We start from the raw sequence: 23,650 nt of genomic DNA on the forward strand, positions 1-23,650 counted from the left end.
CGTCAGTAGCATATGAAGGGAAGGGGATCATTTGTCCATATACAGCGATGCAATGAATGTTTCATTAGTGGAGTTGCGTTAATCATGCTCCTGGAAGGTGAGGCCTTTCGAGGTGTGTTTCTCCACCGTTTAACAAGGCCACTCAGGTTGGCAGGCGTGGTGGCTGAAAGCAGAGGAGGAGGCAGCACACAGGCCCATGCGGAAGCGGGTGGGCCCCTTTGCTTTCTCATTCACGGCCCCGCACTCACACCCTCTGCTGCGTGACCCCAGGGGTCGGGGTGGGGGGCTCTGGGGGAGGCCGACCCCGGGGAGCCGGGCGAGGGCGGAGCGGCGGCAGAAGTGAACGGGGCAGACGGGGCAGCAGGGCCGCTGTGCCTCAGGCAGAGCGTGGGTGGGAAGGGGCGCTTCCAGCCTTGCGCTCTGGAGGCACGTCGGCCTCCCAAGGCTCAGGGCACGATTCTCTGCGGCCGCCCGTTCCCGGTCCTTTCCTCGCCCGCCGCGGCGCCCGGTCCAGCAGGCTGCTGTGTCCCTTAGCGTGGCGTCCGGCGCAGCGGCAGCCCTCGCCCCGCCCTCCCAGCCAGGGATGCCTGCAGGTCGGGGACCCACAGTTCCTACAGGTTTTTCTAAGTAGGAAACAATTTAATCTTGATTCTGATACAGCAACACCAGCCAAGAAACATAATTTAATAAAAAGGTGTCCTAGACAAGAATGTTTTCTAGCATCCAATGAAATCTTAAAATAATTGTTAAAAATCTATAAAACATGAATCTATACATAAAATTTCCTTCTGTGAAGCCACCTCTTTTTTAAAACTACGTGGATTTACAGATACAATGTGCCCGCACCGTGACACTGCAGAAGGATCAAAGGACATCGAAAAATGATGCTTTGTACCCTTTCCAGTGACATATATTTCAACGTCTTATCTGTGAATGTTTAAAACCAAAGGATTGCTGTGTTCCAAAATGTCATTGTTTGTTCTCCAACCAAATCGTAGAAAATGGCAAATCTGAATATGACATATTCTCTTAGTTATGAAAATAATCATTGAATTTCATTGAAAAGTCAATGTCGAATATATAATACCACGCGACCCTCAGAATAACCCCTATGAAATAACCCTGGTAAACCGAGGGACTGTGTTTTGTAGATGAGGCCGCTGTGTGTTTGATTATTCACTCCGCGAGCGCAGGGCCTCCACGACACGCCGGCACCGTTTGGTGTCCCAAACAGAGTTCTGCTCTGGCGGAGCCTGCGTTCCCGCTGAAGGGAGAAAGACAAGGAACGTGTGAACTAAGAAAATGGTATCCTAGGAAGTGCCGCGGAAAGGAAGTAGAGCTGGAAGGGGGATGCAGGCCGTTGTCGTCATAGACACAGTGCCACCCAGACGGCGGCAGTGCAGCAGAGCCTGGAAGGGGCGGGTGTGGGAGGGGCCTGTGGTGTCCGGGACGGACGGGTGAGGGGAGGCAGCGGCCGGGCGGAGGCTCCCAGGGTGCACGGCGTGTTCCGCAGTGAACCAAAGCTAAGCCTTCCTGCCGAGTTCCTGCGGCGTAGTAACTTAAGAGTTGGCAGGCACTGAGTTCTGTTTCTAGAAGTCCTGGACTTCTTATAATCATTGTAGTTAACAAACATTTACTGATGTGGTCCAGTGGATTGAGCACCAGCTTGTGAACCAAAGGGTCGCTGGTTTGATTCCCAGTCAGGGCACATGCCTGGGTTGTAGACCCAGGTCCCCAGTAGGGGTTGCAGGTGAGAGGCAACCACCCATTGATGTTTCTCTCCCTCTCTTGCTCTCCCGCATCCCCTCCTCTAAAAATAAATAATGTTTTTTAAAAATTATTTTAAGAATTCTTTCATTTATTTTTTTCTTCCTACAAGTATCCTGTGAGTTCCTAGGATGTGTCAGGCACACAGTAAACGGAGCAGGCAACCCCTGCCCATGGGGATGTGTGCTCGCAGAGATGGAGGGCAGTGCGTGCTCTTCTGGAAGCTCACCGGCTGGTGTCGCGACACAGGTCTGCTTCCCCTGCGGGACAGCTAACTGCGCGTGCACCAAACTTGCAGTCCTAGCGAATGGGAGCAGAAGAGCTCCCTCTCATAAAATAATTACATAACGCCGAGTTTACATAAAATTTCCATTTGGGAATTTTGAGTCTTTACCGGAAATGTTTCAGAAATCTTTAGGACCCACGTGCTGCATGTGTATACCACAGGACAAAGTGCCCAAACTATTTCACGCAGTGCTCCATCCACTCTGGTAATTATAGTGAGAGTTTCCATCATGTTCTATTAACTATTAGCCTTATTAATTTATAAAGGCAGTTCATTAAATGGATACTGGCGATAGGCTCTAAATAGAAAGGGCTGAAAATCGGAATATGAGTCCTTCGTGACATTTCAAGCCAGCCCCTCCCTTTGCCTCTGGAAGGCTGCGTCCCTGAGTGAACCACGTCGGGACCGGCAGCCTACCATGACCTTTTAACGAGAAGCAAAATCAAGTCTCGCACACAGGCTCCCTGCAGGGAACACATTTGTGCGTGTGTGTGTGCAGTAAATTCCGATCTTAGGACATCCGTTGGCTTACCACAGCCTCAGTGAGGGGTCAACAGTTGTAGGACGGCCCGGATCCAGTTAGACATTGTCCGTTAGAGCCATGCAAGGAAGACGGGAAACGGCTTCTGGCTGTGCTGACACGCCGTGCTCGCGGCACGTCACGCGTGTGCTGCTTCTCCACGCCTACAGTGGGAAGTACAGTCTGTATAGAGATGACCAGAACAATTTTAAGAAACAAGAGGCTGTGGGTTCCTCCCTTCCACAGACATTTAGTAAGTGCGCGTTAGGTGCTGTGCTATGCTGAACCCAGTGATAAGAGAATAAAGGTGAATGGAATTGAGCACGCTCCCCCCCTGCCCAAGTGGAGAAAGAGAAGACAGCGATATCAATAAACAGACTTCGCAGGCACAGGCGGCGCCTCATCCTTGAGCGCCCAGTGACAGCAGCGATTCTGTGTCCGACGTCACTGAGGGCATCAGGACGGAAGCGAGCTCTGCCTTGGCGCCGGAAAGGTGAACAGGGCACGTGCTGTCGGGAGCCCACCCCGCACGGGCAGAAGGGCCACCGGGTGGCAGCATCTGCAGGGCGCGGTGTGGCGAGCCAAGCGAAAGGGCTGATCGCACACGGTCCCCTCCGCCCCGTGTCCCTTTCTGAGCGGGCTTATGTCACTAGGGGACCGCGGACCATCCCATGGGGCCCTGCTGCCCTGACCTCCCGTCCGCCTGCATGGTTCCCCGGGGCGGTCCTGTGGGCCTGCCTCGCTCGGTGGCGTGGGTGGCGCTCGGGCGGGTTAGCGCCTTGGCCAGGAACAGAAGTGCGGTAGGCCTCTGAGAACGAAAGTAATGCAAATGAGCCCCCGCTGAATTCCACCCACCATATATAAAAATAAGCCCACAAGTGTCTATAAGTATGTAATTAAGACACATGAAAAGTGATTTGTAAAAAAACATGTATAACCAGACAGTTCAACATTTGTACTTACTCTTATGAGCTGAACAACCATGAGTAGTTGTTTTGAAATAAGGGTGTTTTTTTTCCCCTACCTGTAAAATGGGGCTGACAATTTCTAGTTGTCGTGTTGTTCTAAGGACTTCAGATAGCCATGTGACACACTTCACCCAGTGCTGGGCACGTACACGTCCTTACTCGTCATTGGTGCACTTACTCTAGTGGTATCAGTCATCTTTGGCTACGTAACAAAACACCCCAAACCTAGTGCCTTGAAGCAGCTGTCAGTTTAGTCTGCAGTTCTGTCTGTGAGCAATGAGGGCTGAGCTAAGCGGCATGGTTCTTCTGGTCTCAGCCGGCCCCACTCCATCTGTAGCCAACCTCTGGGTGGGTGAGGGGCGGGCTGGTCTCTGGTGGCCCCAGCGGGGAGGCTTAGCCCGGTCTCAGGTGGTCCTGGGCCCTTCAGTGGCCTGTGCCAGCATAATCGCAGCCTGGGCAGAATTTCAAAACAGGACGAGGCCCCTCCAAGCCTCACTGGGGCACAGGCACATCTGTTCTCCCATGTGCTATTGACCGAGAAAGTCCCAAAGCCAGCCCGGACCCGAGGGGTGGGCGGATGCATCCCCCACTGCCCGTCACATCGTGGACGGGCCTGGAACGGAGAGGGGTCACTTTTTTCTGAACAATCGACCACAAGAGGGTTGGGGACACAAAATCAGCTGGGCTCTCGAAGGTAAATTGAAAGGATAGCAAATCAATATGGGATAGTCTTGATGTAGTAGAGAGAGACTTGGAGTCAAAAGACCAGCTCGTAATCTTTGCCTCTGCTATTGATTAATGTGACCCCTTGTAAAATAATTTAAATCATCTGTGCTCATTATTCTCAGTATAAGGTTTTCTAAATGCAAAGTTACTGTGTGGAATAAATGAGATAGTGTATATGAAAATGTGTGTTAAGTATATAAACAAATATAGTGGGTTACTATTCCTTGATGGTAGTTGCAGTTCATAAATCACAAGGCCCCGCGGGCCCCTCCCCTTGCACACCTGTCCGCCCTGCCCCTCTCTCTCTGGAAGGTAGGCATTTACTTACATTTAGATTTCGGGACTGATGATAAAAAAAATACGCGTCACTTGGAATTCCGGGTCTCAGATACCGATTTTAATATTCCTTTGAGGCAAATATTTATTGAATTCCAACTATGTATAAGGTACAATACTAGGCGCTATGCATATAAAAGTGAAAAATGGGCCTTGCCCCCCAAAACCTTGGTCCTCTGTTGAAAAACATAGCAAACAACAATGTAACACAATGTAACACTGTGAGGCCTCAGAGGAGGGTGCTGACCGTCCGGGAGGACAGGGAACAGGGGGGCTTCCCAGGGAAGGTGATGTCCCAACACGGAGCAGGGATTCACAGCAGAATGGTCTGGAACCCAAGCCCAGCGCCCGGCTGATGAGGAGCCTCTGTGCTAGCCCCTCGCCCGCATAACCCTGGTTCCCACCCGTGCCTCGGGCTCTGTGGCCCACAGGGTGTAGCCACGCATTTTCCCCCATGCGAAACTGAACCGCTTGGGGTTCCTGGAGCACAGGCCCTTGCCTTTGCCTGGCCGTCCCTGCCCCCGGAGCACACGTGCCCCATTTGTCTCGTCAGTCCCCAGCCAGTGCCCACGCCGACTGCAGAATCGAGTGAGAGCCACTTTCCGGCCAGGCCTTCCCTGAGCCACGCAGGTGCGCACAGAGCCCCTTCCCTTCTGCTCGTGCTTGGTCCCGGTTCATGCCCTCTAATGATTTCGTGCCGGTTTACACGTGTCTCCTTTATTAGACCATATGCTCCGGGAGCCCAGGAGTCATTCCTTATTCATCCAGACAGAGGAGTAGACGTGGGGCCAGGAGAGTGCAGGACTCGCGTTCCCTTCCGGACACAAGTGCCTCGGCGTGGTGCAAGCTGGAGCTTCACGCCGGCTGGGTTTCGCTGATAGGAGGGCTGGCTTTTATCCGGAACTTGAACCTGAAGCAGGCCTGCCTCCTTGGAAGGGTCCGGCAGACGGCGTAGACTGAAACGGGAACAGAGCGTGGCGAGGTCTCCACCAAGGGACCCCGTGGCAGCGGGGTCCCTGAGAAGTGGTCTCAGGGGCAGCGAGGGAGCAGCGAGGGGGTGTGCCCAGGCTGCTTGCACTTCAGGGCTGCCCGGAGGTGCTCGACAAACTCCTGTCCGGGCCGAGCTGTGTGCAGATGAACTCGGGATACTTCGGGGTATTATTATCATTATTGCTATTATTTTTATTCTCTACATGATTTTGACACTCAGCCAAGTGTGAGAGCCAGTGAGCGCAGGAGACATGGTGAATAAGTGGATATAGGCAATGAGAATCGAAGGGTATCTTGTTTTCTAACTTGGGACAAGAGGGCAGCGTGTGAGCATGTATTTAACAGGGAGAAATAGCAACATCTGAGTGGAGAAACTTAAGTCTGGTTTTGAGCAAATTGGATTTCGGGGTTAGAAGGTAGTTGGGATCGCTGCTCTTGCACTTAGGGGAAAGCAGGCGGGAGGCGTTTTCTTCACGCAGGAGTTCCCTGAAATCCTTGGGAACGTGGCACCTAAAGGACGCGTGTGAAGCACCACTGGCTGACGCCCACCCATGAGCAGACCCCGAGGACACCCACGGGCGGGCGAGCCAGAGAGGGAGTAGGATAGCAGGGGAAAGGAGAGGGCTCATGCCGGGGCTGAACCACGCCCTCGGAGTTGGGGCCGCAAGCCTGGGGTCTCAGCCTGGTCCCTGCGTCCTTAGAGCAGCCACGGAAACCATGTGCATTTCTTCTGCTTCTTCACGTGACCCCAGGGCGCTGAGACAGCACGCAGAACTGCTGTGTGGGGTTGCACGCAGTGGCCCCGAGCGGCCCCGCCCCTGGTGCGGCGGCATCAGGCTTGGCACAGTGTCCGTGACTCGGTCTCAGTCTTTCCGTGGTGATCACAGCAAAGTAGCGACTGACGTGTGTGGATTGCCGGCTTTGGGCCGGAAAACCGAGGGGACAAGCATGCCGACAGCCTGGGCCTGAGACCTGGCTCCGCCCCTCAGCTTGGTGACCCTGATGTCGCCGTGCCTCAGTGTCTCCAACTGTAAAATGGGGAGGAAAGCACTGAGAACAGCTCAGTCGGTCGGTGAGGTAAAAGCCACCAAACAGTGCCTGGCGCATCTTCAGAGCTCTATGACTTCCGGTGGTTCCCCGGTCACTCTCCGGGGTGGGGGTTCATGATGCCCACTTACCCGGAGAGGAAGTTCAGTGTCTTCCCCAGGGCAGGCCATGCGCGGTAGAGTCAGCGGGCTCAGCCGGACATCCGCCTTCGGGGCGGTGGGGTGGCAGGGGGAACCACTCCTCTACAAAGCCTCCATTCCCGGGGTCCTGTGAGACTTTTGTTAAATCACCAACTTAAAATGTTGGTTAAGTCACCAACATTTAACAAAATTTAACACCGAAATGTCCTGTGACTATGCATCGTATCACTGTCCATGCGCTAAGATACGATGGAAGAAAATGCTGGCTTCTTTCTTCCCCATAGCCTGAAACCTCTCCACTATATCAGCAATTATATTAATAAACACTTCCGTGCCGTCACGTGGAATCCCTTGGAACGCGTGACTTAGACGGCCCTTCCCTGCACACCCTCGTTCGTGTGATCCCCGCCCCCGCCTTCTGCGGCTGGCAAGTCAGTATCCCCGTCGTTTTAGAAACGAGAACGCCGAGGGTCAGAAAGGTCAAGCAACGGGCTCACGTTCTCAGAGATAAATGAGGAAGTCTCTGGGATAAGTCGGACGCCCCACGTCCCACCCTGGGCTTCGCTATAATCCCCTGCTGTTTTATAAGGGCTTGTCTTTCAGTAGATGCACAACTAACTTTTCCAACGTAGTTTACCATCATAAATATACATGTGTGAACACCCACGTGCCCTTCTGTGCCAAGTCATCACCGACTGACCTTCTTTTTTCTTCCTGGAAGGTCCTGATCGCCAGCATCATGTGCAGCTACAACAAGAACGACTGGATGACGCTCTCGAAAATGGCCGAGGTGGGTCCCTTCCGTGCACCGCGGCTCTGCTGCTGCCTGTCTGTTCTCATTAGTTCTAAATAAAGAGCTGCCGTGAGAAATAACCCTGTGGCAGTAAAATTGAATGGAAAATGGTAACTTAAAACATCTCTATTATCATTGTTTACCCAGTGTTTTCATTAAAATGATGGAAATGTAAATTTAAAAAGAATCTATGCCACAAAATGGTCCCTTGGATTTCACACACTACCTAAAAATCCTTTATTCTTTGCATCCATTTACTCTTTATTTGCATATTAAGCAAACTATATATTATGATGGACGTCATGATAAAATTTAATCCTGCCTTTGAGAGTCTAACTTGATCTTGCCTTGCCTTTAGGCAAGCTCGTGTGGCAGCGAGAGGAGAAATTTTGAATATAAAACTCCTGAACAGTTAAGCTGTGAGAGATTCACGGAGCACTGTCCCGGTGGAACACAGACATGCGTGGGATGGCGGGACAGGGTGCTCCCGAGTAGCCCGCCAGGCAGCAGGTTTTCTGTGGTGTCAGCTGAGTCCTACACGGACCCAGACTAACCAGGGACCTCACGTGTGTGTTTCCAATGGAAAAACGTACACTTAACATTATTGGCTAGTGTCCACGCAGTCTTGAAAAATGCTCTAGACAGAGTTAGCTGGGATCTCTCGAAAACCTCTCAGGTATATAGAAGACTAAATCTAACAGTACTTACGAACTAACGACTGTGCATTATAAGCTGCTGTACGGCTTTCAAGAGTGTTCAGAAATGTTGGTTTTACAATTTATTTAGATATCTTAAAACTGCGAGGGGGAAAATTACTTCTGGGACTTGGGGGTGAAATTAAACATGGTCTGTAATTGGCTTTGTGATCTTCGGGGTTGGGTCCGTTTTCTACGTGTATTTACCTAATTGACCGTGAACCCCTCCACGGAGCCCGTGCCTGGCGTGAGCTTTGCCAGTTTTCAGCTGACTGTGATGAATGGCTTTTTCACGCTGCTTGCTTCTCTGCCCTTCTGTAGAGTCAAATACTTCAGAAAATATTTTCCTCAGTGATAAGTATTTAAAATAGCAAATCTCACTTTGAAAAGTCAAAAAGCCTTTGTGTTGGTAACATACTCACCAACTTAAAGATGTTCTTCACATTTCACATATCACATATCTATTTAGCTTCAGTTTAATAACATTTTCTAAGTTCTCGTAGTGAAAAATAAAAGGGAGGAAAGAAAGGGAAGAAAGGAAGGGAGGCTGGGAGGAAGGGAGGAAGGAGAGAGGAGGGAAGGAAGGAAAGGGGGAGGGAAGGAAGGAGGGAGGGAGGAAAGAATGAAGGAAGGAAAGCCTTTTTAAAAAGAAAAAGGTGTGTCTTTCATTCAGTCAAAAGCCCGCAGAATCTCTCCACAGGAAAGCAATCTGGTTATCAAGGTTAATCTATAGAAGGTGTTACCTAGAAAAAAAAATCATCCCTGGAGCTTTAAAATATGGACCAGCCCAGGGCCTGTCGGTGAGGAACTGGCCCCAGCTGTCCCCAGGCCTCCATGTCCCCTGGGGGTGGGGACCAGGTCGAGGAGGTGGGAAGCACCAGTCAGCGCTCAGTGAAGCTTTGATGAGCCGGTGCTTGGTTTTGTTTCTGTGAACACATGCTTCCAAGCAGGTTCGCTCACCACGGACGAGCCCACCTTAAAACAAACCGACCAACAGAAAAGAGGTCGAGCGGAAGCCACCACACCAACCGCCGGAGGCCCTTCGTTGGGCGGGGGGAGCATAGTCTGAGATTTCACACCTGCTGGTCTCCCCTGCCACCCATATTCGGTTCAGCAAATGGCCCGCCCGCCCGGATGGCAGGTGCACGCTGAATTCACCCAGGCCCCCGCTGAGCGAGGCGGGGCGCTGGAATCGCGCCTCTGGGAGCTGGGGAAGTCTGCCCGCTCTGTGCCGTTCTGTCGGAAAGCAGAAAGACACAGCAGAGGAGAGGCAGGTGTGCGGGACAGGCGACACCAGAGACCGAGAGCCCTGCATCAGGAGGAGAGGCCGGGCGCGGAGGCGCCGGGCGGTTCACTGGTTTCACCAGCAGCCACCATCTGGTTCTGCTCTTTTGAATAAACATTTGAGGCCAGGTGGGTGCTGGGAAACAAAAAAGAACCCAAGTACAGCCTCAGAACACAGAGAATTCTGCTAAATGCTGTTTTTACAAGTTGGCGCCTGTCCCGCGTAGCCCGTACTTGAGAAGGCTTTGGTTTCTCCTGGAAAGCGAACCGAACCTCCCGCTACCCCAGCCCCGAATGCCCGCCCTCTCAGGTGCCCTGTGCGCCTCTCGGCCTGGCCGGAGGCCGCCCTGCCTTGGGAGCCCCGCAGGAAGGAGCCACCGCTGGACGCGGTCCCACAGCCCCGTGTCCGCTCAGCAGCATCCCTGTGCCCCGCTCAGCTCGCCCTGCCCGCAGGTGACCTCAGTCTCTCCCGCATTCCTGCGACAGAGCCCGTTTCACTTCCAGGCAAAGGGAGTCATTTGAAGCACCTACTGTGTGCATAGTCCCTGACCAGCCAGCACAAAGGGAGCAAGATTCGGCCTTGGCTCTGTGGGTGCGTCACAGCTCAAACGTGCAATCACGCACCGCACCGGAGGCCGCGGTCGTAGTAGGTCTCCCTCGGGGTCGGGCTCATTTTAACAGTTGTGGAACCCACTCCTCGCCTCACGTGCATTTGCTGGGAAGGCAGAGGCGGAGCTGACGTGAAGGTGCCTCCCGGGCAGCCGGGCCTCGCGGGGGTGGAGCCCCTGGGCAGCCCGGGGGACGGGTGCACCATGCGGGGTCGGGGCCTCGTCATCGTGGCTCACAGCAGCTCAGTGCGGGCCTGGGGTGTCCGCCGTCCCCTGCCTGTCTCCGGCCCGCCCTGGCCCGGCCCGTGTCCCGGGGCAGCCTCCCTCTGCACTGCCGGGCTGTGTCCTGCCCGCTTCGGGCTGTCAGACGCTGCTTCTAAGCCCAAACTCGCAGGGAGGGGCCCGCGCACGGGGCCCGGACCCAGGGCCCCCTTTGGCGGGTGCGCTGGAGGCTTGATGGAGCCCAGCTGCCACCCCGAGGGAGCTCCGAGTGGCAATGGCAGGAGATGAGAGGACAGCAACAGGGGCCATGTTTCTTTCTAAGCTAGTGGCAAAAGCGAGGGTGGCACGCGAGGACATGGAATCGGAGGACGCACGGACACCGGGCCTGGCTCTGTCTGCGTCCCTCCCCCCACCGATCCGAGCCGCCTCGGCGGCTCCACCGCCGTCTGGCCTCAGTGCCTCCAAAGCCTTTGCCGTCCGTCTGAAACGCAGAACCCTGGGCTGGGCCGCCCTCAGTCCCGCACGGCCTGGCCCTGCCTGCCCTCCTGGCAACGCTCAAGCCTCACAGCCCTCGCTTCTCAAGCCACTGCCACGCCCCCGTCCCCTTTAGCACTGGCACTTTTTAGTTGCTTTTTTCCTTAAAGAAGTTTAAGCTCCCAGCTCCCCTGGATCTGCATCTGCCTCCGCCTGTGCTTTTCCTCTTGAGCATCTAAGACGTGGTGGCCAGCGATGGTGGCCGAGCCCTGTAAGCTCTGCCCGGCGTGCCCCAGCGGGCGCAGACCCCTGTCCGGTTCACGGCGGCCCAATGCCTCGTTCCGAGCACGTAGGAGACTGCCCGCCCATGGGGATTCCTTGAAGGGCGATGAAGGTCAAGCCAGGGACCTGATGAGGGACCGGCAACAGTGTGACCGCACGTGGAGGATGAGGCAGGGAAGGTCCAGGGAGAGGCACCGCTGTCCACGCCAGGTGGCCGCCCTTGTCCGAGCAGACAGTCCGTGGACCGCATCGAAGCCAGGCTCTCATTCCGAGTCCGGGCTGGCCGCCGGTGATGAGTGAAACAGATACCAGAGTTTGGGAACATATCCAAGGAAAAATCCAGCACGGGCTCATCATAGGGATGTATAGGATCTGTCAGGCGTCTGCGACAGGGATGCATGAAGCAGGACAGATGGACGCCCAGGCGGAGACGAGAGAGTTGCTGACTCCACGTCCAGTGGGGCCCGGGCCAGGGCAGTGTTGACCTGGCTCAGACCCCGCACGTGGCTCAGCGTCCTGAGAGCTGGGCCGGGGTCGTGGACACTCAAGAGAAGAGGCAGATGGCCGCTGAGGAGGTCAGCGCCGGACCTTGTGTGTTCTCTCAGAAGAAGCCAGTAAGAGAGAATCCAAGAGGCGGGCCATGCGTGCCCCGCCACGGGAGCGCCCCTCTCGCCCTGCGGGGGCTCTGCAGCCCTTTGCCGGCCCCGCTGCCCGGGAGCCGCCCTCCCCCGTGGGCTCCGGCACGGTGTTCGGGCCACCCTGTCCCGGGCACCTGCTCATGGCGCCCAGGCTCCGACACCCACCCCAGGCCCTCGCGGCTCCTCCTTAGACTTTCCCGCACGCCCAGGCCCCTGGCACCACCCACATCAGGGAGCCAGGGAGGGCGAGGAAGGGAGGAGGAAGAGCGTCCCGCCCGGGGCCGGGGCGCACGGGCGACATGGGCTGTGGCTCTGCCACCCTCGCCTCTCTCGGGTCTGATGGCGTGAGTTGGAGACCGGGAACCACAGCTCCTGTCTCCTCAGAGTCCCCCAGACGAGTGTTTCCCTCTTGTCCCCGTGATGTATAGGTAGTTACTTTACACCGTTTTGCAGCCTGGGGAGGGGCAGTTCAGGGAATTGAGCCGGGTGACTGGATGGACAATGGATGGAGGTGCAGACGGACAGACAGACAGGTAGATGGGTGGCAATTGCTCACACTTACTATAGTCCAGGCACTGTTCTAGGTCCTTCGCTTTTATTTCATACCTTACAAATGCAACCCTGTGAGTTTGTTTATGCCTTACAGACACAGCCCTGTGAGTTACTCACGGTGTTTCTCACATTTTAGAGATGAGGAAACTGACGCAAAAGGTAGCTCAATGACATGCCCAGGTTCACACAGCTTGTAGGTGGTCAAAGCAGGATTCAAACCCATGAGACCGGCTGCAGAGTCCACATGTGACCGTCCGCACTCCACTCCACGTGGACCACTGGTTGAGAGGGGGCGACGTGCGCACTCAGAGCGCGTCTTCTGTCTCCGCCTTCGCTGGGTTCCTCCTGTGCGGAGTCAACGTAGGCGAGGTAGAACAAACTCAGGTGGGCGGCTGAGCCCAAGGGCGCGAGACTGGCAGGTGTCAGGATGCATGCCAGTGTAGCTCAGTGTTCCTGCTCATTGGGCGCCCAAGGCTCTCGGGTTGTGGACACGCTGGGAAGTGGCACCAGCTGCCTTTCAGGGCGGTGGGCGGCCTGCGAGGGCGGCCCGGCGCAGAGGCGAAAGGGGCGGACGTACCGTCCGGGGGTCCCCTTGAGCGGGGGGTCTGTGTCATTCCCCAGGCCTTTCCAGGTATGTCTGGTGGGTCAGCGTTTGTCTATTTGTGTAGAACCAGAGTCATTTTTAATAACTGGTCACTGCAAAATCTTTATGGTGGGTAGGTGATTTTACAGGATTTTAATTTTTACTTAAAGGTCAGAAGTTTTGAGAGTGTCGAGTTTTCTTAACGGATTGCCACAGCACCAGCCACGGAACATGGGATTTCTAATGAGCCGCGGCCAGGGTTAGGCGCAGGCTGTGGGCACGAGGTGCTGTTCGAGCGCTTGCGTACGAGACACTGAGTCGCTCAGACTCCTGGTGCCTTGGCTTTGTCATTTGCGAAATGGGAGCTGCGAGAACCTTACTGCAAAGAGCCTCGCAAAGGGCCAGGCCCACTGTAAGGGCCCAGTGCATGTTCTCGTAGCCAAGTGCAAGCTCACACTTGTATTTTGGGAAATATGTACACAAATGCCACCAGAAGCTTAGGTATTCCCAAATGTTGTTGATTTGCTATTGCTGCTTTTCAGCTAAATAAAGAAGTCTAAAGGAAATACTTGAAATAGCTCAGAACTAATAAGAAAAGTGCAGCAGCATATATCATTGCAATGTACACTCTTTTAAATAAGCTGGTAACTCCCGCACGACATGATTTCGGGGTAGGCCGTGTTCTCTCCAACTGACACGCGAGCAGAGCCCGTGGCCATGGACGTGCGCCGAGCGCCCCCAGCTCCTCAGCTGGCCTGCGGCTGAACCCATGTAGCCAGTGTGTGTTGTCTAAGATCACCAGCAAACCAGCAGGGAAGAAAATGGCATGATTTAAAGTAATTTTCAAATAACAGGAAGCATTTTAAAACCGAATTAGGGAAGCAAAAACCATAATGAAACCATGTTAGAAGGCAGGCGGAATGAGCAAATGAACTTCCACAGGCGTGCGGACGGAAAAGCATACTCACCGATGAATAAAGATGGGTAAGAAAATAGCTAATTAGAATTCTGAAGTCTGTTGAGGTCCTATTTAAAATGCATAATGCAGAAAAATAGGCTAAAATCTTGAACAATTAGGAAGAAAAGAGAGGCCCTGAAGAAACGGCTGTTGGCCATACGCTTAGAAAACAGGGATCTTTTTTAAGCCTTTGCATGGTTTGATAAACATGTTATAATATTATGCAAAAGGATTCCAGTTTCTGGTTGATCTTACTTAAAAAGAAATCGTAGCATCAGAGAGATTCTAGAAGTTAAGTGAAAGAATGCAAAACTTGAATCATTTAGTTTATCCCTCATTCCTCAAATTACTATATTAAACTATAAAAAAGTGTCTTGCTTATTCTTAGAGTTTTTCACAGAAGACTTCTCAAGAATTTCATGATTCCCAAAGTATTCTTAGAGTGAACTCATTTGTTCATTTTGCAGGACCCCTTTGTATACTAATGAACGAATTAACTAAATGAGAAAGGTCCCTATTTAATTATTAAACGAAGGCAAAATACCTGCACTTCATATTCCTGAGCATGGAACTTTTAAAAATACAATAAAATTGATTTTCAGTTAAAAACAGTAAAGATGTGACCTGTACTCGTTCCCACTAGGCTCTCGCATTTTCTCTGCGCGGCTGCTCGCAGTGCCGATCGCCCAGCACCAGGAGAATTTGCTCCTGTGCAAACAGGCTGCGCAGGGCACGGTGGAGGTTGGGTCAGACAGCCCACAGCGCCTGCCTCTGCAGCGTCTCTGCACAGCCAGCCTTGTCCTTTCGCCCCCGGGCTCCGGTTTTCTTGTGTGTAAAATGGGGACCCCAAGATTCCAAGGATGGTCAGAACTGGAGGCCCAGGGCCGGGGCACACAGAGCAAGGCGTGTCCCTGTGGAAGCGCTCGAGGGGCAGCTGTGATGGCTGCTGCATCGCCCCTATTTGAGAGCCAGGACACACCCGCGAGGTGGCCGTCACAGAGGAAGCAGAGTGTTCACATTTGGCCTGCGTGCCCTGTGTCGCGTTAACTCTGATCACAGCGGACTGGCTCACAAATAAAGCGTTGCCTTTTCCTTTTCCTTCCCTTTCCCCCAACGTTGTCCAGGCTTCCGGAGCAGATGCGCTGGAGTTGAACCTGTCCTGTCCACATGGCATGGGCGAACGGGGGATGGGCCTGGCCTGCGGGCAGGTAAGGAGCTCCCCTGTCACCTGGTCACCTGTCTGTCTGTGGGGCCCCTGCGCAGGTACTGGCTGCGCCGCGGGCGCTTAGGGCCGACGGGGGACTTCCCGGTCTCCACTGTTTGAACGGTTAGTGCTTAAAAGGTGGAAAATGAAGGGAGCCGGAATTACAGCAGTGGTTGGTTTTATGGAGGAGAACATCACATTACGTGCTTGACAGGAAGCAATATCATAACACACAGTTTTTCAGGGCGCCGAAGCAGGGTGAGCTGATCTCAGATGCACGGTCCTTCATTCGCTCCCGAAGCAGAGACCCAGCTTTGCCGGCGCCCCCGGCCGCGCGCAGGCGAGAACGCGCGGTGCGCCACGATTGTGCAGTAAATGGGGCACAGCACAAATTGAGTTTTACATTTTTGAGCATCTGATCATTTTTTCCTCGCTGCGTGTGGGGAGTCACAAAAAGACTTTGATGCTATTTTTATTTTTGGATACAATAAATGGAATCTTCATGCTGAAATGCTTTCAAAAGTCTAATGAATAAAATGTGGAAATATATGTTAATGTGTAGAAAATGCAGCGTCTTTATGTAACTAGAGACAGTGTTGTATGGTAGGGAGCCATGTAAAAGCTTAATGCTAAACAGGTGAGTATTTTGCATCTAATTTAGCTTTTATACTCAGTGGGAAATGGTGTGAATTATATAATATGCAATGTTCTAATGTATGACAAATGCCCTAGTCCTAGAAAGTTTACTTTTATCTCCATATCTGGCACACTTGCACATAGTAGGTGCTTGTACATAGCAGCACCTTGTGCAGAGTAGATGCTCAATTCTGTTTTTATTTTTTTCAAGTTATCAAATTATTTGAATTAAACTCAGAGACCAGAGGCCCTAATCGAGAAGGGCAAAAACTCCTGCCTATTCCAATGAATACAGGTTGTTGTCTCCCTACTGGCATTCAGGGAGGATCGGGAAGTGTCCTGTAAATGTTTAATTCACGCTGAGCGCAGACCTGTGACGTAGGAAGAAGCCGTCCCAGCGCAGCGGGGTTGTTGGGGGGGGCCTCTCCTTGGTTCCACGCACAGCCGCTCAAAAGTGGAGTCCCCCGGAACGCGGCAGCGGAACCCAGCGCAGAGCTGCCCAGCACCGGGGGCATCACCCCGGTACACCCTGGCTTTCTGAGTCGTGGTTGTGTGGTAACAGTCGGTGTGTCAGGGCAAGCGACTTAAACAAAATGGGGGGGGGGTCCCCGACAAGACACCTAGAACCGGGTTCTCTCCTGCTCCGCTTTCTCAGTGTCTGAAACTCAGCGCCAAACTCATTTTCAGTTACATGGATAGAAACAGCTATGGAAAATTTCATCCTATTGCCTAATTATTGTAAAGAAGTCATTTTACTATGCATTCTTTGACCCCAAAATGGCAGCTACTCTGCAGATGTTGCCCAGCCTTGACTTGATTTTTCAGGGAGGGCGCATGCTTGGCGACCGCATCTGAGCTGCGCCGGCTACTGAGTGTCTCAGGTATGTCCTCTCTAGGGGTCAGTCAGCCGCGTCGGTCTCTGCGCGACTTTGGCTGCATGAGGAGGCAAATGCCGACATTCTGCAGTTGAACTTAGGATTTTCTAAATCTCTTGGAAAACATATGTCCCCAAAACTATGCCATTATGAGCTAAAGGAAGCGGGAACATTTCCATTTCACGTGTTCATTATAACGTCCAAAACGAAAGCCAAGTCTTCCTATTCAAGTTTAGAAATTTTCTCTTGAATTTTAGTGTCTTGTAAAGTATCAAATTGGAAAATAAAGCTCATTTAATCATTTCTGCTTCAACATAATTTAGACAGTTACTCTGCCTCAGGACACACACGTGTTCAATGTTTTAAACAGAGGGAAAGAAGAATATTAGTGCCTTAAAAACAACTAAACGCTTTGCTGCACCTGTGGCCCTTGAGAGTGGGCACAGACACGTCGGGGGCTCCTTCACCCCCTCCCGCCCCCTCCTGCTCCCAGTGCCTCTTCCTCCCTCCCTCCCTGGGGGCCGTGGCCTTGAGCTGCTGCTGGCAGGGTATGCAGGCTTGTGCTGGGTGCCGGGGCCGAGGAGCAGGCAGCGTGTTGCAGTGCATTTTCTTCCCGAAACATCTGTTTTTTTCCACTCCTTTATCTCAAAGATGTTCTTGCAAATATCTCTTGAGTGAATACTGCCCTTGTACCTTAGTGCTTTCAAATTAACTATTTATACATGTTCCCATAAATGACTAAAAATTATGAAATTTATGAACAAAGAAGGCTGTAACTTTGACTCTGCACCATATATAGGCATCATGGAATTTGTAGAAATAAAGGCAATCACAAGCGACCCTTGGGAATTTGATTTGCGCATCTCCTGTGGCATGAAACTTGACCTAAAATCTTGAACACTTGTTAAGTATGTAAAGGTTGCCTCACTCTTTGTTTTCCCAGCCACCATCTCTGTCACCTTGATCCTGCCCCACCCTGTCCTGGAGGGCCAGTTTCCTTCTCTAAAATATGCGGCTTGAGCCAGATGACCTCTGACTCCCCTTCTGGCCTCGAGGGATTCTGGGAGTGCTAACAGTGTAGGTCGCAGGCGAATCATATTATTTTTGAACGACACATAAAGAATCACTGATAAAACAAACACAACTAAAGAAACAAACAAATTCATATTATGTTGTTTTTTTATAAAACACTTTAACCTTTCTCATGACATGCATAATCATCAGTGTTTTGCTTAAGTGCTTACTAATTATTTTTACATCAAGCAGTGCTGCTTGCTTTTTGGTGCATTTTCCTTTGTTTAAGCAGCTTTGGTTTAATGGATGCCTTGTCCCTGATGCGGCTGAAAGAGAACCTGGGGCGTTTCCGCGGCGGCCTGCCCTCCCCCCAGATTTCACCGCTGTAGTCCCTGGTCCTCCCCCTGTGGCCCCTCCACAACCGTGATGCTCAAGCAAAGGTGGAAACAGGCTCCATTTGTGGTTACATACACGCCAAAAAGTCAGTTTTACTACAACAGGAAAAAGGATATTTGAGTCTTCTTCCTTCTATGAAGCAGGTTGAGTTTTCCTTTCATTTCACAGAACCAAGCGGTGGCCGCATGTTTTCCTGCTGACGACCCTGGTCAGCAGTTTCGAGAGCCTCAGCCCTCCTCAACTTACAGGCCTGGAGCCAGGAGAGAAAGCAGGGGCGGTCCCGGACGGACTGGCATTCCAATGCCAGCGTCAGACGTTAGCAACGGACACCTCAGCGGGGGAGGAAATCAGCCCTGAAAAGCTTTTGTTCTAAATTCCTGCTTCTCTAAATATATAAAAGCGCAGGACACCCAAACCTTCTCTCAGGTGTTCCGTGCCTGCGAGCAGGGAAGCTGCTCGGATGTTTTCACGTTCAGATCCAAAGTTGTCCACTGCAGTCCCTCTGAACAGAGGTCCTGTGACAGCATCTAACTTGGAAAATGCAGTTGTACAGCCACAAATTCTGTAAGATTCAGATAAAACAGCCCCTCTTAAGGTTGCCTCCTTTTCCTAAACGCTGAGTGTGTTCCTAAGGCCTTGAGTGAGTGACCCTCTGTGGTCCTTTCAGCGTTACTGTATTTTTACTCCCGCCCAGCAGACCGTCCTAACCCAAATTCAGACCTGAATAGCTTTCCGCTGGTGGGGTAGCCACGTCTTTGACATTATCCCTAGTGTGTTAGAAATAGGTGGGTTTGACAGAAGAACCCTATTTCTTTCTTCTCTTGTGGTCGTGGGAAGCCACGGCCACGGCAGGGTGGACCTCGAGCCCCTCGGGCCCCTCTAACGCTCGACGTGGGCCGTGCGCGTGGCAGCGAGCGTTTGACCCGGGACCCGCTCGTTCTCCGGCGCGGCTTCGACCACTGCGTGCCTCTCACTCAACCTCTGAACATCAACATCTGCCCTCCGCGGGGTTTTTGCTGACCTTCTGCGTTCTTGACCCTGAGGAACCTGGCGTTCTTGGACCCTCCACCAGCTGCCAAAAGGGGGACAGTAGGGCTCGTGGGGAGAGTGTGGGAGAGGGTGTCCCACCTTCCTGCCCCCCCATCACAGCAGAAACGTGGGGGAAGTGGCAGCGTGTGACTTCTCAGGACTAGCTAGACAGTCATCCTCCTGAAATGATTTTTTTTTGGGGGGGGGCCATCAGAGCACGTACATTTTTAAAGCTTTTAGTTTTCAGTTATTTTTCACTCAGGCTGTTTGCTTCTTGGCCTTGAGTCAATGGTGTTCTAACGAAACTCAGAGTTTAGAACGAGGGGAAGCTTAACGATTTTCCAGTCCTTCCCCTTCTATCCCAGAAGGACCAGGCAGTAGGAGGGCGCCCGGCTTGCCTTTCCCTGAGGTGACCAACGCACAGGGCCCGTCGCGGGCGGGCCCTGTTCCCGGCCCGCCGCTGGCGCTCTGCCCGGCGCTTTCTGTGGGTCCCTGGCGCGCATCCTCCGAGGGACCAGCCAAATGGACCCTGTCAGGGACCCCTGGCTCTGTACCTTTCACATACTCTCATTCCCTCCGCCTGGGACTCAGATCTTTTCAACTGAAATTACCCAAAGAGAGAGCACCTGTCTGGTTCTATTTCAAATGACATCTAACTCATTAACTGGGCATGTCTCATCAGTCAACCACACTGTCCATGAGAAAAGAAAAAGAATATATTGTACGCAAACGGGTTCGAAGGTAGAAGCTAGAGGCACCCTCTCCTTTGAATCTACGGTGACTGGAGATTGAATCCCCGTCGGTGAATTTGAATTTCTCTGCCTAGAGTCCCGAGGGGCCACGGAGATGTTATTTTCCCGCCCGGTAGGATTCCGTGGCCCAGTGGCTTGGATGCCGTCTCCGTAGGTGTGAGTGCCGAATGCTGCGCAGCTGTTCCAGGAACCGTCCCACTGGATGGGAAATCCCGAAGTAACCGGGTCATCAGAGGGAGGACAGCCGTGGGTTCTCAGTCAGGCAAGGTCACGCATCAACACGGCAGAGCCCCTGTCACCACCGGCTGCGTCTGCTGCCTCACGCCCCTCTGCTGATGTACACACATCCTCTGCGTGAGGTTTCTAAACCTGGGCATGTCGGGCTTAGCACATCTTAGTGCTCATTGTGTCACCAGGAAATACATGCCCAGACCCGCTTTCATGAGGAGTTCACTAAGCAAGAAGAAACAGGCTGAAAAGTGCTAACTCCTACAGCATTTAGTGGTCCTAGATAGATACGGACTTAAATTCTACCGAATCACTCGAAGCAACACATGGATACTTCCCTCGCGATCCGCGTATTGTCCAAGCTTAATTCCCATGGACTCTGCGTGCTTGCTACAGAAAGGAAAGGCTCGTTTCTGTTCCCGCGCACCAACACTTCCCATAGAACGTTGACCACAGCTTGTTACTCTCACCCTTGGCAGAGGGCAGACGCCTGTCACCGGAAAGCGAATCCAGAACTGCGTGGGAGGACCATGCGGGCCCAGATATGCGGGTGTTTCCCTTGGGAAATGAGCCCCCCTCCAGCAGCAGGGCCGGCAGGCCCCCCGGCTCCCCAGCTGCGGCCGCAGCCCCTGCTGGCTCTGTCCGCTGTCTGTCCAGCAGACAAGCTGAAGACACGATTTTCACAGCCGACACATCCCAGGGTGGCATTCAGAGGCCCGGGAGTACAAGAACTCCCCGACGTGGGGGAGCGGAACCCGGGAGCCCCACCGGTGGTGAACACACGACCCGAAGCCGCAGCGACCCTCCAGCCTCTCTCAAGGCCACGCAGCGAGGGCCGCGGCCAGGCTAGAGTTGCCTCTGGACTCGGCCCAGGTGTGCGCCCACGAGACCGCCGCTGCGTCAGTGCCTCGTTCCTCTTGCCCCCAACGCCAGCCCCTCTGACATGGGGGCAAAGCACCCCACCACCCGGACGTGATGTTCTCTCGCTCTGATCCGCGTGGGTGAGCGTGGGCGTGGGCTGGGGCGTGGGGACCCGAGGTCTGCGGGTCGGTTGGTGAGGCCGGTCTCCGTGGGCTGAGCCCCGAGAGGCCACGTCCCCGGCTTGGAAATGAGTGCACTTGGCAACGGCGCCCTTCTCTGGAGAGCCGGGGAGAGGGGCGCGTGGGGCCAGTTTGCACCCGAGTGACTGAGGTCTGATACTGCGTTTGACTTACCCTGTTCTCGCTTGTTTCTTCTGGCATTATCCTTTTACAAGTGCTTTAAAATAAATCATCTTGTTTATGAGAAAATGTATACTATGATCAGAAAGAAACATTTGCTCTGAGAGGTGTCCAGCCTGCAGCCCGCTGGCCACAGCCGGCTGTGACTGCAGCCGAACCCAAAATCATACATTTACTTGAAACATGAGATTTTTTTGTGATTATATGTCACGGTGTATATAACGTGTGGCCCAAGGCAACTCTTCTTCTTCCATTGTGGCCCAGAGACGCCAAAAGGGTGGACGCCCCTGCTGACTGTATTGGCCAACTTTTTATTCGATGTTAACTCCCAGCTGTCTGTATAGACGGACGCGGGTGCTCGGATAAGCAGATCACGACAGGAGGTGTGTAAGAGGCGTTTATACAAACACCAATGTTTTGCCTTCAGCTGGTTCTCTGTGAATTTTCAATTTTAGCCATTAATGGGTCGGTTAAGGATACAAAGATGATTGCTTTTTTAAAAAAAATTTTTTGACTGGTAGAAAGCCACCCCGCTGAACTCTGACTGGGACCCCGGGTCTCGCTCAGTGAGGACCACTGTTTTTCTCTAGGATAATCACGGGGCTGTAAGAAAATCATATGCAGAACAAATAGGTGGGCCACTTGGCGAATGGCTGCAGGAAAAACTACATCTAAAGGTGCAATTTTTAACCTGATGTGATTTTTATTGTACTCATCATGTGTTATATTCCCAAATAAAGCAGCAATAGCATCTCAAAAGTGTTTTTAAAAAATATCACCCTCCCACAGTCCCATGCAGTCCATTTGGGCAGTACAGCAGCTTCCTACATGTCTGAGGGTGGCAGGGTAACAATAAACTGCAGGTGTCTCTGGCCCAAAGAGACAGGCAGGGGAGCGAGGGGGGAGAGGCTGGGGGCTCACGCCAGGGCGTCAGGGAGGTTCACACAGCGTCACGTCACGCAGAGTAAAAGGTAGCAGCGGTGCAGAGTGGGACCAGCCGGCAGGCGAAACCACTGCGACGTACGGCCAGCAACGAGGCAGAGGGTCTGGTCATGGCCCGGGGTGCAGGCCGAGGCACCCGCTGGTGGTCCGGGGTGGGGTTGACTCTGTGGCCGTCTGTGTCGGGGTGGCAGGGGGCGGCCGCGGCCACGACACCGGCGTGGCCCGCGGCCGCGGCCTGGATGACGGGCGCGCGCCCGCAGCAGACAGCCTTCCTCGCCTGTCTCACAGCCTCGCCTCGGGCACAGCGACAGCTCCCAAGCCCGGGTCCTCAGGCCGTCACCTCGCCGCCCCAGACGCCCAGTGACGCCTGCGATTCGGGGGTCCTCAGTAGACTCTCTCCAATCCTCTCCACTGAGTGCTTACTGAAAGCTTTCTTTTACATCCTTATTTTAAAAACTTGCACATAAAATATTTCAAAGAGAAACGTATTAGATATTCTCTCTATGTAGAGAGATGGTAGAGGTAGGACAAATACAGTGCAATGTGGTTTTCCCAGGTGACTAAAGAAGGAGCTCTGTGTTTGAGGAGCCTACAGTGAAAGCATAGTTACTGTGATAGGGATACAGCCCAAGAGAATGAATTCACAAAGGGTTTTCATGGAGAATAAGAAATGAGAACTTGGTGTCTGTTGCGGTGTTGGCATTATGTTCGGTATGCTCACACATGGGAGCACGTCTATGCCGCAGTTGTCCTTGAGGGGGAAGATAGAAAAGTCTCCTTGTTACAAAGAGCGGTGCTACTCTGGCTCGTGGCAGGTTTAGGAAATAACGTTTGAACAGATTAACGAAGGTGTGAACGAATGAATGGGTGAATGAATGAATCCTTCCTACAGAGTGGCTCTCCCCGCCACAAGCAGTAGGATGGTCCTGGGCAGGCTATTCCACAGTGATGACTCAGTAATGCAATTCTTGATTCTTTTGTAAGTGGATAACTTACATTTCAAATCATTTTACATCCCTCTGAAACCAATCTTAATGCTTCCGTCTGATTTTTGTGTTACCTTTCCACCTTAGCCGTTTTAGGTTTTGTGTGTCTCATTTCTGCAATTTGTGTTTCAAATCCCTTCTAAGTACATTTGTCCAGAAGTATGTACTAGTCACAGGTCCAGAGGCTTTATCCGCAATCCCTCGTGGCTTGGACAGCAGCCTGTCTCCTTTTCAAATGTTCCACCTTTGGAATTGAGTGATCATTTCTTTTTAAGAGTGGGAATTTTTTTACATGTCACTCTAGGAGTTTAGAGAATGAATGATGTCCAAGTAGCTGATGGCAATTTCCTTTTGCCAACTTGCTGTATGAACGCAGCCTGTACCGCAGGACCCAGGGTGGGAGGGCGGACGCGCGCACGCTGCCACAGCGCAGCCTTGGTGGCAGGGACGGCGTTACTCTCACCTGCCCTGTGCGCAGCCCCCCAGGCAGACAGCGCCT

General features: G+C 52.8%; 1 protein-coding gene across 1 annotated transcript in view; it reads left to right on the forward strand.

Annotated features, from left to right (window-relative positions):
* The window catches only part of DPYD (dihydropyrimidine dehydrogenase), a 527,599-nt gene that overhangs the window by 329,774 nt on the left and 174,175 nt on the right, over positions 1-23,650 (forward strand). Inside the window, exons 15-16 of the mRNA XM_054564805.1 lie at positions 7,502-7,570; positions 14,994-15,077. Of these exons, the coding sequence (XP_054420780.1) occupies positions 7,502-7,570; positions 14,994-15,077 (153 nt within the window). The remainder of the gene's footprint in view (positions 1-7,501; positions 7,571-14,993; positions 15,078-23,650) is intronic.

The sequence above is a fragment of the Pteronotus mesoamericanus genome, unplaced genomic scaffold, assembly GCF_021234165.1.
Source record: "Pteronotus mesoamericanus isolate MK-2021 breed Mesoamerican mustached bat unplaced genomic scaffold, CSHL_Meso_final scaffold_99, whole genome shotgun sequence".
In the NCBI taxonomy this organism is placed as follows: domain Eukaryota; kingdom Metazoa; phylum Chordata; class Mammalia; order Chiroptera; family Mormoopidae; genus Pteronotus; species Pteronotus mesoamericanus.